This window comes from Haliaeetus albicilla, chromosome 28, assembly GCF_947461875.1.
Source record: "Haliaeetus albicilla chromosome 28, bHalAlb1.1, whole genome shotgun sequence".
Taxonomy (NCBI): Eukaryota; Metazoa; Chordata; class Aves; order Accipitriformes; family Accipitridae; genus Haliaeetus; species Haliaeetus albicilla.
In genome coordinates, this window is record NC_091510.1 from 2,210,582 (window position 1) to 2,223,806 (window position 13,225).

General features: G+C 38.4%; 1 protein-coding gene across 3 annotated transcripts in view; it reads left to right on the top strand.

The window, feature by feature from the left end:
* BLTP3B (bridge-like lipid transfer protein family member 3B) overlaps nucleotides 1-13,225 on the top strand; it is a 59,661-nt gene that overhangs the window by 24,785 nt on the left and 21,651 nt on the right. For all 3 annotated transcript variants that reach the window (XM_069773338.1, XM_069773339.1, XM_069773340.1), the window contains 7 exons: nucleotides 691-831; nucleotides 1,400-1,570; nucleotides 2,905-3,085; nucleotides 4,459-4,542; nucleotides 10,479-10,661; nucleotides 10,764-10,882; nucleotides 12,733-12,874. In XM_069773338.1, the coding sequence (XP_069629439.1) occupies nucleotides 691-831; nucleotides 1,400-1,570; nucleotides 2,905-3,085; nucleotides 4,459-4,542; nucleotides 10,479-10,661; nucleotides 10,764-10,882; nucleotides 12,733-12,874 (1,021 nt within the window). The remainder of the gene's footprint in view (nucleotides 1-690; nucleotides 832-1,399; nucleotides 1,571-2,904; nucleotides 3,086-4,458; nucleotides 4,543-10,478; nucleotides 10,662-10,763; nucleotides 10,883-12,732; nucleotides 12,875-13,225) is intronic.

Below are 13,225 nucleotides of genomic sequence, written 5' to 3' on the forward strand. Positions count from 1 at the left end.
TCCCATACACAACAGAACTCTCCCTGGGGAGTGTTCCTTTTACTGCAATGAATTCTGGAAACACAAATTTCTAGAAACTATAGTGAATGATTTGTTAGTGGTAAATTGCATGAAAAGTTGAAAAAATAAAAACAACACTGTGCTACAAAGATAACTTGTGCAAAACTATACTTTAAGGGAGCAAGCTTTTAGCTTTGCGCTGTAGGTACACTCTTAACGTAATAAGGAATCTCCTTAGAATTTTTTTAGAAGCTTCCATTCATCCTGCATCTTCTGGGTGAGGAAGGTAGGTACTCTGCTTTTCTGCAAATAGTGTTTTACAGGCTGCTTTGCACTGTGCCTTTCCATCTTGCGGAATTATTGTGCGTGCCTCCTTCCCAAACACATTGGGTCTGTTTTACTTAAGTCTCTGCTTACGTTTGCAGGACATAGGCTGTGCAGTTTTCAAACTAGCTTAACATTTCTGTGATGTTATAGAGGTAGAGGAGGATCAGGGTTTTACTTCCTGAGACCTGTAAGTGGAATAACAAGTGACTTGTATTTGTTTGGTTCATATGGCTCTGCGTGAAGGATACATATATGTGTGTGTGTATATATGTGCAGATATATACATACATGTGCACGTGCTTAGGCGCAAGTAAACTGTCATATTGCATAAAGGTGCTTTTCTCTTTTTCTCCCTCTTTAAAGGTTTTGACTTTTAAAGAAATCAACTGGCAGATGATCAGAATAGAAGCAGATGCAATCCAGAGCTCTAAGCATGAAATCATGAGTGCTCCAGTTCGACTGATTACTAACCAATCAAAAATTAGGGTCACGCTTAAAAGAAGGGTAAACTTGAAAAGTTTGAAATCTTTTATTATTTTTATGAATTCATTTTTAACTCATGCTCTTAATGCATATGTGCACATAGTAAAGGTTTTAAATTTAGGCCATATATAATGTAGAATTCCCTGAATTAAGTTTTTAATAGCATATAATCTGTAAGACTGTAGAGTTTACAAGAAACATTGCAGGCAGAATTTGAAGATGAAGACATTGCACAGGTCCTACTAATGAAATCGTTTGATCTGCAGAACTTTATGATGGTGCATGTTGTCCTACCTCTTTAGATTCGGGCAATATTTACATTATTTGCATTTAGAGAAATGCATCAGTTTAATATTCAATGCATGCCAAACATTAAAAGTGAGGCATAAATATAGTATATCTTAGGTACTTTTTAGTTAATGAGGGGATTACAATTTAAAATAAAAGATATTTTTATTATTTATATGGAAGAAATTTGCTTTTTGGGAGGTGTGGTTTTGCATTCAGCTTTTTTTTTTTCTTATAGTTGGTATGAGAAATGTAAGTATTTAATGAATCCATTTGACTTGTTTAAATTTTTATTCTACAGTTAAAGGATTGTAATGTAGTGGCATCAAAACTGGTTCTGATTCTGGATGATTTGCTATGGGTTTTGACTGATTCACAGTTGAAAGCTATGGTGCAGTATGCCAAATCTCTTAGTGAAGCCATAGAGAAATCAACAGAACAGAGAAAAAGCTTGGCTTCTGAAACAGCACAGGTATGATAATTGTCTCACTATTATCATTATCAGGTGTTCTAAAATACAACACAATGTGGTTTGTTGTGTTAATTTATTTTGGAGAATGTTCAGTTACTCATTTTCATTCAGCCGTGTATCTTAAATTACATTGAGAATGAATCACAGTAGTACAAGATAGACTTTATTTTACAAGATTTTGTGTATTGATGTTAATTGCAGGAAAGAAAAAAGTTGTATTTATCCATATACAGAGTATTTAGATTTCTGTACTTACTTAACAGTTGATTAACTGTTTAGTGAATTTGCTCTCCAAATATTTTCTGGTTATGAATAAAAAAAATATAATTAAGATCTACTAAAGTAGCCTTAATGTGTGGATAGATATGCTTACTACAGTGATTTAAAGTGCTTGTCCAGTTTGTTTTCGTGCTACTAGAAAATTAGCTTTTAGTAAGAGCTTTCCATCATGCAGGTCTCTTGTTGGAATATATAGTGGAAATAATAGTTGGAAATAATTCTGCTTTTAACATATTTCTGCTGGCATAGATGTGATATTGATGCTGTATGTAAGATAGTCTTACGTAAATCTTGGTGGTCTTTCAGCACATACAGTAGACTAGACCAGCTGGGCTTTTGTGAGTGTTGGGGGTAGGGACCTCCTCTTGTCTGTAAAGCAGCAGCAGAAATACACTGATAAAAGATAGTCCTATAAAAATAAAACATAATTTATTACTAAGGCTGATTGAGTAAAGTCATTTGTATAGAATCTCTTACAATAAAGATAGTGTACTGCAATGGAGAGTTCAGTTCCTGCGGTGGTGCTGATGACTTATGGCATGATTCAGTGGTTTAGCTACAGCAATCTAATGGCTAGCTGTTAATGAGCAGAAAGGTCCTGATTCTCAAATTCCCTGTACTTGCATCTTGCTAATTCCCTGGTACTGGCACCAGCTCACGTTTGACCCTATTGTGAAGTAGTTTGGGGAACTAAACTAGCAGAAATAAGCCCAACAAAAAATTGATAGTTTTCTGCTGGTTTAGCTCCCTGAACAGCTTGCAACAAAAGTTAGAAAAATACCAGTGCTGCAAGTGACAGGGCTGTAAAGAAGTGTGGGGGAAGAGGAGGAGAATGGGGGATGCACTGGTACTGTCTCTTTATGACACCTAGGCATTAGCTCAACTTAGCTTTATTCTAAAACAGCACACTTAAATCTCAATAACAATCCAAGGTGAACGCATGTGATGCAGATTTTTCCTTATTTCAAAGGCCTGTTTTGAGTAAGTAAAAGAATATTTCTGGTTGAAAGGAAGGATGAACTTTATAAATTGACATGACTAAATATTTTTTTCAGAGCTCTGCCCCTGCACCCAGCTCTCAGCAGGTGAAAGCACACCAGACAACAGCAGCACCTGATCAAAATGATGCAATAGTAAAATTATTTAATGATTTTGATGTTAAGGAAACCTCTCATCACTTAGTAATTTCTCATTTGGACCTACATATATGTGATGATATCCATGCTAAAGAAAAAGGTAACTTTCAAAAAAAAAAAAGTAACATGCTTGTGAACCATAATCACTTTTAGAAGACATTTGGGGGAATACGATAATGTTAATCAAGAGTCTGTCTTTATTTTAAAGGAGTATTCGGAATTGTCTTCAGTGTCTGCAGACACATTTAAAATTGGCTAGATGCCTCTGTTAGGACAACATTTCATTATTAAATGTAATTATTTTAGAATAAACGCAATAAAAACTGCTAAGAGTGCTAGTAGCCTCAGTGCTTTTCCTGTCTTGTAGAAACTGATTCTGTCCAGTCTGATTGTTACTGCTGTTTTTTCTTTTATATTATAAGTTAACTGGGTTATGAAGAATGCAGTGGCAACAATACTGTGGCTTGAAAGGGTCACTGTAAAATCTGCTTCTGTATTACTTTTATAAAATGCAGACTAATAAATGAGCAGTCCTCTTTTTGTTAGTAATTTAGAGAATTTGGTATGCTCTGCAGCACATGGAAGGAATGGAACAAGTGTTCTGTGGCTTTATAATTTTGTGTGTAATACTTGTACTTTGGGGTTTGGTTTTTTTTTAAATGAAAGGCTATTGCATATAGCCATATTTAGAATCAGGAAAAAAGAAGACAAATGACACTTCTTTCATGCCTTTTAAAAGTGATCAGAAGAGAATGACATATCAGTGTATATCCAAGGAGCTGGCTAGTCACTGAAAAATTTAGAGGCATACAAGGTCTTCTGAAGAAAAGAGTATGGAAAACTTAGGTTTTAGTGAGTATATTTCCTTGATTGGGGAAGAATCTTGCAGAGCAGCAGAGCATAAGGCTCACTGGCTAGAGACATATTTCCTTACATGTGGTATATCTACTGCAGTTGGGATTTATCATTCTTGGTGAGATCTCTTTATTGGTCCTTTATTTTTGGCCATGAAGTTTAAATTTAGCAGTGGAAAAAGCAGAAGAGAAGACTCTGAGAAGACCTCTTTACTGCGATAATATTTGTCAAATAAAATTAAAAAAATTGTATTTACAATAGTCTTGAAAGTAAATGTTGGCTTCAAATGACTGATCATAATCATATATTCAGTGTGGAAAGTTTTCTTTCAGAAAAACTGCAGCAATATGTCTTCAAAGAGTTGTCTACTTTTTAATAGCATTTAAAACAATATGCAATTTGTTAGTAGCAACCGAGTACAGAACACAGGAGTTCTAAAAGCTGATCTTTAGAAACCAGTGAAGACTATCTGAATGAAAATTTTGAGGGAAGATAATGAGGTTGTAAGGAGAGCCAGGAAAGGGGAGGAAGAAGTAGCTGTTTAAAGGAATGCAGCAACATAAGAACTAACATGCTAAATACAATGTCTGCAGAACTGAGCGTGGTTTTATTTTACAGACTCAAATAGGCGTGTTACAGGAGGGGCAATGCAGCTTTCCTTCAGCTATTTAACAGTGGACTATTATCCATTTCACAAAGCAGGTATGAAAATGAGCATTTTGTGAATTACTTGTGAATTAACTATCTTGCTTGAATACTAAAAAAATTGTGTGTGTATATGTATACAGGTTGGATAATAACATTCTAAGCATTTGAAATGCACACCTTTTTATTTCCTTCTATATGCAAAAAACCCCAACAAAAGCAACAACCTGGGAACCAATTAATTTCTGTGAATGAGCTATTTTAGGCCAAACACTTTTCCTTTTCACTGTTCTGTTTGGTCAACAAAACGGTGTTTACACATTTCTGACATGAAAAGAATTGTGTGTTGACAGAGGAAGGCAGTATGGCAGATTGAGAATTCACTAATTGGATATTTGCAAGAGTCAATCTGCTAGATTTTTTTTCCATATAGAAGTCTATTTTATGTCCATTTCCAAGCAATGTTTTGAGTTTTATTTTGCTAAACAAGAATCCCAGTGTATAGAGGTTCAATTGTATAGCCTTTTGTTAAGAAATTGTTATTAAACAGATATTAGAAATTTCCAAAGAAGCATTTCTTACAAATAATTTCTAGTAAATAGGTTTTATAGAAATGTAAAAAATTTAGAAGACACAAAATATGTTTGCTGTTGAATTTGAGATCAAAGGCAATCCAGTACAGTGGAGGGGCTTTTAGTTGGTGGGGGAGGGTTGGTTGTGTTTTGTTTTGCTTTTTACTAACACAGACCACCCATTTTGGAGTGATTATTCACGTACATTAAAGATTGAATTAGCCATAGCTTGCCTCATGTCCCTGTTGTCACTCATGGTTGCAGGTGGAATCCTGTAATGTCAATCTATTTCATTCATAAGTAGCAAGTATAGTTTTTGCACCTTAAAAAATGTAATTTAGCATAGGTCAAATAAACATGCACAGCCACAGAAAAGAATATGCTTAAGAAAAACAATATTCTTTCCTTGCTATAGATTGTCCTAATATGGTTTGAAATTTGTTTCGTGCCCTATGAAAGTGGGACCTTAAGTTACAGAGGTTTAACACATGCCTGTCTTGTGACCCAGCTGTTTTTCATTTACTGTCACTTCTGGTTTCTACTGTGTCGAAGTGAGGGTCTCATCTATCTATGGTTTCTGTGAGCTCTCCTCAGAGAAAATGTAGAGAACCAGGGAAATAAATAGTTTCTTTTGGAAGGATTCTTAGCTAGGTTGAACCATGCACTGTAGGCTCTTGGATGGGCATGTTAGAAGCTCACTGAGAATGCTTTTAGGTAATGGTTACATGGGACATAACTCCCACTACATGAAACCAGAGGTGGAAAAGATCAGCTGCAGAGCAAAGGTTGTGCCTCTAAAGGTAGTGTTCTCCTGCAGTCTTAAATGGTTTTCTGTACAAGTATGTTTAAGTAACAGAAATCTAGGTCTCATTGATAAGCTATGACAAAAAACTGCCAAAGGTGGTGGTGTTTAATCCAGTAGCGTGGATGTGTGGAGGGGAAGGCAACAGGCCAGAAAGTTTCTTTTTCCACTTTAAGAGGTCATCCTTTTTTTTTTTTTTTTTTTCCTTTTTAAGAGGTCACTGTTTTAGAAGAGTGTGGCAATTCTATAGGCAAACTATCGTCACAGAGAGGAGAGCCCCTTTACTCAAAGGAGCACATATTAATCTTGAAAGTTCAAAGGGAGTTCTCTAGCCTTGTAGGTATCATGCCTCTATATACTGCTCTTATCAGGCTATCACCTGATATGCAGAGCATTCCTATCCTGAAGTCGAGGCTCTGCAATATTGCATACTGAAGGACAACACCAGATTAATACCCTATAATGGTAGGGAAGGAGGAGATAGCTATATTCTTCTGTGACTGTTACCAGATTGTTTTCTGGTTTTGTGCCTCTCTGGCCTACGGAATATCTAGAAATAGCTCTTTTGGTATCATCTTCTTGGAAATTGCGATTAAACCTTCAGGAAAAAGTCCTCAACAGTTAATTATTTTGCAGATTGGGTTCTTGGGGGGGGGGGGGCGTGGTGGTGTTTGGTTTTGTAACAGACCCTACGTAGAAAGACTCAGAAGGGTGTCTGAGGCATATTTGCTGTAGGGTAAATTTCTAACCCATGGAAAATCAAGCCTTCCAACAATAGCCTTTCATAGTACTTAACAAAAATGAAGCAGGTTGTATGTCCATTGACTGTGATAACCCTAACATAAGCCAGACTTATTGGATATTGTAAACCTGTCTGTACAGCAATCCATCGCTTTACTAGTCCTCCCAGACCTGCCCTCACAGAATCTTTTATCCAGACCCATTATCTTTGCAGCTGATGTGTTGCTGGATGATGATCAGAGAAAGCTGCTGCTTTGCCATCATGTAGGACATTTTGCAGCACAGGAAATTCTTGATCAAGCTGATATATTGAGACAATATGAGAAATTGGAAAGCATTTTCTTCCTGGACAACCAGCAATAAATTCAGATGGTAGGAACGTCAGTGCCAGCTCCACTAAAATACTGTTTTCTTGTTACAATCTGGCCTGCTCTTCACTTTTCACAGATAAATGTGGCAATGGCGTCTCCATTTATAGAATTGTAGAATAGTTGGGGATGGAAGGCACCTCTGGAGATTGTCTAGTCCAACCTCTCCGGTTAAAGTGGTGTCAATTAAAGTTAGCTTCCCAGGATTGTGTCCAGTTAGTTTTGAATAGCTCCAAGGGTGGAGATTTGTGTTTATTTTCTCTTGTCCTGTCACTGGGCACCACTGAGAAAAAATCTGGCTCCCTCATCTTTACTTCCCCCATCAGTCATTTATACACATTGATAAGATCCCTCTGAGCCTTCTCTTCTCCAGGCTAAATGATCCCAGCTATCTCAGCCGTTCCTTGAAAGGTATTCCAGCCCCTTAAGTATCTTTGTGACTATTTTCTGGACTCACTCCAGCAAGTCCATGGCCGCTTTGTACTGGGGAGCCCAGAACTGGACCCAGCACTCACCTGGGTTAAGTAAAGGGCATGGATCACCTCCTTTGACCAGTTGGCAATGCTTTTCCTAAGCCGCTCAAGGTGCTGCTGGCTTTCTTTGCATCAAGGACACATAGCTAGTTCATATTGAACTCTACTGTCTCAGGTTTGGGTTTCTTTCTGCAAAGCTGCTTTCAACGGTGTTGAAAGCCTTGCTAAAGTTGAGATAAACAGCATCCACTGCTCTGTCCTCATCTATCAAGCCGGTCGTCTCATAGTAGAAGGCTGTAAAATTCATCAGGCATGATTTCTCCATCATAAATCCATGCATGTGTACTCCCAATCACCTTCCTGTCCTTAATGTGTTTTGAAATGGTTTCCAGGATTATTTGCTCTGTTGCTCTCTGTTACCTTCCTCCATTACCTTCTTTGAGGTGAGGCTGACTGGCCTGTTGTTCTTTTCATCCTCCTTCTTGAAGATAGGAAGGACATTTGCTTTCTTCCAGTCATCAGGAGTCTTTCCTCATCACTATTCAATTGACAACCTTTCAAAGATAATTGAGTGGCCTCCCCATGACATTGGCCAGCTCTCTCAGCACTTGTTTGCGTCTCATTAGGATCCCATGGACTGGTGCATGTCTCATCAGTGTAAATGTTTCCTAAGGTAATGCTCCTCTGCTGAGGAGAAGGTTTCCTTGCTCCACACTTTCCCAAGGGTCTCAAGGACCTGGGAATTCTGAAGGCAAGTGTTACCAGTGAAGACTGAGGCAAAGATGGCATTGAGTTCCTCAGCCTTCTCCATGTTATTTGTTACCAGGTCCCATGTTCCATTCTGCAGCAAGACCAAGCTTCCCCCCTTTTTGCTGGTGATACACCTGTAGAAGCCTTTCTTGTTGTCCTTAATGCTCCTCATTAGATTCAACTCCAGATACGCTTTGGCATTCCTAACACCATCCTCCATATTATTTTTGGGTAACCTGATGCTGTTTCCACATCTTGTACGCTTCCTTTTTATCTTTGAATTTAGTCAGGAGTTCCTGGTTCATCCACACAGGCCTCCTTCCATATTTGCTAGATTTCCTGCTTTTTGGGGTGGACTGTTCTTTGGCTTGGAGGTGATTCTTGAACATCAACCAGCTCTCCTGGGCCCCTCTTCTGGCCAGGGTTATATCCCATGAGATGCTTTCAAGCAGGCCAAAGGCTGCTCTCCTGAAGTCCTGGGTTGTCATTCAACTTTTTGCCTTGTTCCTTCACCTCGGAATCCTGAACTCCACCATGTCATGGTCACTGCAGCCAAGGCTGCCCCTGACCTTCTCATCCCTGAACAGTTCTTCCTTTTTTGTAAGAATTGGGTCCAGCAGAGCATGTGCTCTCTTTGGCTCCTTGATTACTTGTGTTAAGAGGTGGTCATTGATGCACTTTCAGAAGTGGCATGGATTGCTTGTGTCTTGCTGTGTTGTCCCTCCAGTAGATACTGGGGTGGCTAAAGTTCCTAATGAGGACCAGGGTCTGTGAACATGATACTTCTTTCAGTTGTCTGAAGAGGGCCTCATCATCTTCCTAGTCAGACAGTCTGTAGCAGACATCCACCACAACATCATCCATGTTGGTCTGCCCTCTAATCCTGACCTGTGAGGGCTCAGCTGGCTGATCATCCATCCCAAGGCAGAGCTCCATGTGTTCCCACTGATCTCACTGAAGGGGTGACTCGCCCACCTCGCCTTCTTGGCCTGTGCTTCCCAAAGAGCCTGTGTCCATCCTTTGCAGCATTTCAGCGTGTGTGCTACCTCACTGTGTCTCTGTGATCCCAGTGAGATCACAGCCCTGCAACTGCATGTAGATCTCCAATTCCTTCTGCTCCCGCAGTTTGCCTGTGCTGTGTGTGTTAGTGTACAAGCACTTCAGAGAGGCTCCTGCCCATACTGACTTCCCAGAAGGGGTATGAGAGCTTTCCCTATAATGCTGCTGTCCTGTAGGTACTTCAGAGTTTATGTGCATATGCTTGGGGTGACCCCACTTCAGGCGTGTTTTGTAGAATCCTAGCTTCATGAACTTGAATTTAATGTATCTTTGCCCTCTTGCTCTCTTTCTGTTTTCTGCCCTGTTCCTTTCTCCTCTTCCTTAGCTAGAAAGATATGAATAACCATCAAAAGGCTGTGAGGCAGGGGAAAAACGCTGTCTCTTGTGGTAGGCCCCTCCTTTAAAGTTTCTTCTATCTCTGCATTTAGACTTGAAATCACAATTTTTTCCCAAAGCATTTTCCTATTTTAATAGCAACCATATCTAGTCATCCCCACTGTAAGTATTCAAAACCTCATTAAGTCCTAAATAAAGTAAGTTTTTGCATGCTGGTATTTGAAGAGTGAGGTACCACCTGTTAGAAGTTATTTGTATTTCATCCTTGTGTCCTTTCAGAGGTTTAATGCTTGACCAACAGACACATGTTAGGAATAAAAGAATTTCTACTGGGCTTGACTTTTAAGGCTGCGTGTGCTGCAGCACTGATTGAACTTACCTTCTTGTTTGTATGCCATAAAGGTGCTAGGGAGCCAAGACAAAAAGAACATATTTCTGGAAAGGGACCAGGAACTTCTTAGGACACAGTTCTGGCAGGAAAGATAAGCTTGGAAAAAATGAGCATGAGAACATTGCTCTGTTACTTGCTCTCTTTTTTTTTTTTTTTTTCAGTGAAACTTTTTTTTTATGTTCTCACGTGTGACATTAACATGTTATCAGATTTCTGTGAACTGGAAATATTCAGTGATGTTTTCAGCATTAGTTAGTGGTTTTTAAAGGCAGGTGGCAATATTACGTTGTTTTCTGAGTGATTTTGTGAAGGAGTGAGACTTGTTTTTATGTAATATATAACTTCTGTTTTAACGTCTGTTATAACTTCTGTTGTTCTATAATTACAGCATACAATGAGATTATATTTTGAAGAAGAATTATGAAGTAGTGGAAACTTGTTATCCGGTTAGAAGCAAACTTTCAAATGAGTTAGTATCTCCCCCGTTCTTCTTATTTGCAGGAGACAGCTGCAATCACTGGATGCATTATAGTGATGCCACTAAAACCAGGAGTGGATGGGCCAAAGAATTATTAAATGAATTCAAAAGCAATGTTGAATTGCTTAAGCAGGCTGTGAAGGACCAGGTCTTAGATTCTCCTCCCAAATCACCACCTGCTGTATGTCCTCAGAACCTACAAACAGGTACTTTGTTTGCATCACTAATGCTCTAATTCCATGAAATGTTAAAACTATTCTAAAAAAGACTGTTCTTTTCAATGATTTCATCACTATTCTTTCCTACAGGCAAGGAACAGATACCGAAAGGAACATCTAGGGCTTCCTCTGTATCTTCCCAACAACCAAAGGGCAAACTGATGTCTAGTCCTATTGTGGTTAGACTTGCAGATTTCAATATATATCAGGTACATTTCTTCAAGTTAGTAAAACTGGGGCTTCTTTGCCCTTGACTGTTACATAACTATGGTTTTTAAGGGACAATTCCGAAGCCCATTGAAATTAGTAGAAGTCTTTCCATTCATTATTGGATTAGACCTTTATGGGCCTGCTTCTGCTTTGTTAAAATTGGTGGATATTTTCTTAATGACTTTGTATTAGATGATACCCTATCATAACTATGTTTTTGATCCAAGTTCTACTGTACCCCAAATCCTGACATTTGGATTTTCATCTTTTCATTGTAGTGTGTTAGGTACCCAATATTTTAATATGTGGTTTTGTATTTCATGCTTTTCTTATTATCTTTTTCAAAGTACATGGATTTGGGGTTTTTTTTACATGTTAAATTAAGAGGTTTTTAAAATTTTTCTCCAGCCCCTCCCTCCCTCAGTGATATTTTGAGTAGACACCTTAATCATTCTCCCCCCCCCCCCCCCCATTTGTTTGAGTAGTTTTAGTTACTGGTTGTGGTCCAGATTCACTCTTCGGTGCAGATAGGAGGCAACTGGGATAGAGGAGGAGTATATCTCTAAGGCAGAATGGTAGTGATATAGGAGGATCTACTACTAAATTTTAGGTCCTAACAAAAATGCTTAGTGTGTGCCCTTAGTCATTGTGACTTCTACTTGCTCTTGTTCCAGTTTTCAGTGCTTTTTTGCTATATTGCTTCTGGTAGAGTGGGAGGTTGCAGCTTGCTGCCAGAAGCCTTCATCTGGGTTTGAAGTGGTTTTGTAATATCATTTTGTACTGTCAGTGTTTTCATTTGCCTTCTACTCTTCAGATGCTTGTCTCCTCCTCCTCCCTACACAAATACATTTTCAATTTTTTTAATTGTCATCATTTCTATACAATCTACAAAAAGCTCTTTTTCCAAATAGATCTGTTATTATTTGAATTTTTGTCTGTGTTAATACAGAGATGTTTGCAGCTTGAAAACAGCTATGTAGAGTGAAGCAGGCTTATAAAGGTTATATATTCATTATTTCCAGTGAAACTAACACAAGTAGACATCATCATATATTCAATATTAATATGTTGGCTGATTTCAAACTAGTAGTCTGACCTACTAAGTGTTGGATGAAAGAACTTTGTTTTGACAATGTACTTTTTAAACTAGGGCACATTCCAAGAAATTTAAGGTCAAATATATATCAAAAGGTCATCTCTTCTTGTTTCATAATTTACATTGTAAGCAATGAGAAATGGAGGATTACTGTTCTAGAGTGTCTTGATTCTCCTGTGAAGTAGACCTTCGGGCATAGCCAAGCATACATACCTCTGCCAGGTGCATGCTGAACACCTTGCTTAGCAGTGCACAGTCGAGAGTTGGCCCATGTACTGGAATCTGTCCTTACGACAGTACAAGGACTTCCTAACAGTTGTGTAATAAACTTATCTAGCTTATCTATCCCTTATCATCAAGATATGGAATCCTTTTGGACAGACGGTATGCAAATATACCACGTCCTAGCTTAATTGCTTATACAGCACCTGTAGTGTTTGCAATAAGGATACCAGATCACTCTAGGCTTCTACTGAATGCCTTTGAAAGTGACCTGCTGCCTCCTGCCTGGCATGAAGGAAGGGGATCTGGTATTGTTAATACTATTTAGTTTTCTCGTGAAACTGTTCTATGTGGATTGCTTCTACTACAAGGCAACTAAGTTTCTCATTGTTAGCACTTTGTGTAGTTGGGGATCTACATCTGAGAGCAGTGGAATGTTACCCTACTAGGAGCAGTGCCTTGCAACTACAAATGCTTAATGATTCATAAAAATGTAGTGTATTAATGAAATGAATCTTTTATCTTTTACAGGTTTCAACAGCAGACCAATGTCGTTCTTCCCCTAAAGCTCTGATCTCTTGCAATAAAAAGTCACTTTATCTTCCACCAGAAATGCCAGCTATTCATATTGAATTCACTGAATATTACTACCCAGATGGAAAGGACTTTCCTAGTAAGACTTTTTTTTGGTACCAAACCATAAATTTTATGTGTTACTTTCACATTTATGAAGCTTAATACTGATTCTAGGTTGACAGTTGGAAGTAGGTAATGGCTTTCTAAAATGGACAGAACACAACACTGCTCCATTTCCACAGTGCTTGCTTCTGGCAAACTTCTATAAATACTGTTTTTTATAAATATGGTTTTTAAGTTTGAAAACACTCACAGCATTTTTACTGACATAAATTATTCGTTCTCCAACATACATGTATTGTTTCTGCAGTTCCACTGTCTGGCTACATAAAAGAACTCAAAACTATTGCAGTAGTATGTAAGATGCAACAAAGATCTGCTGGAGTTA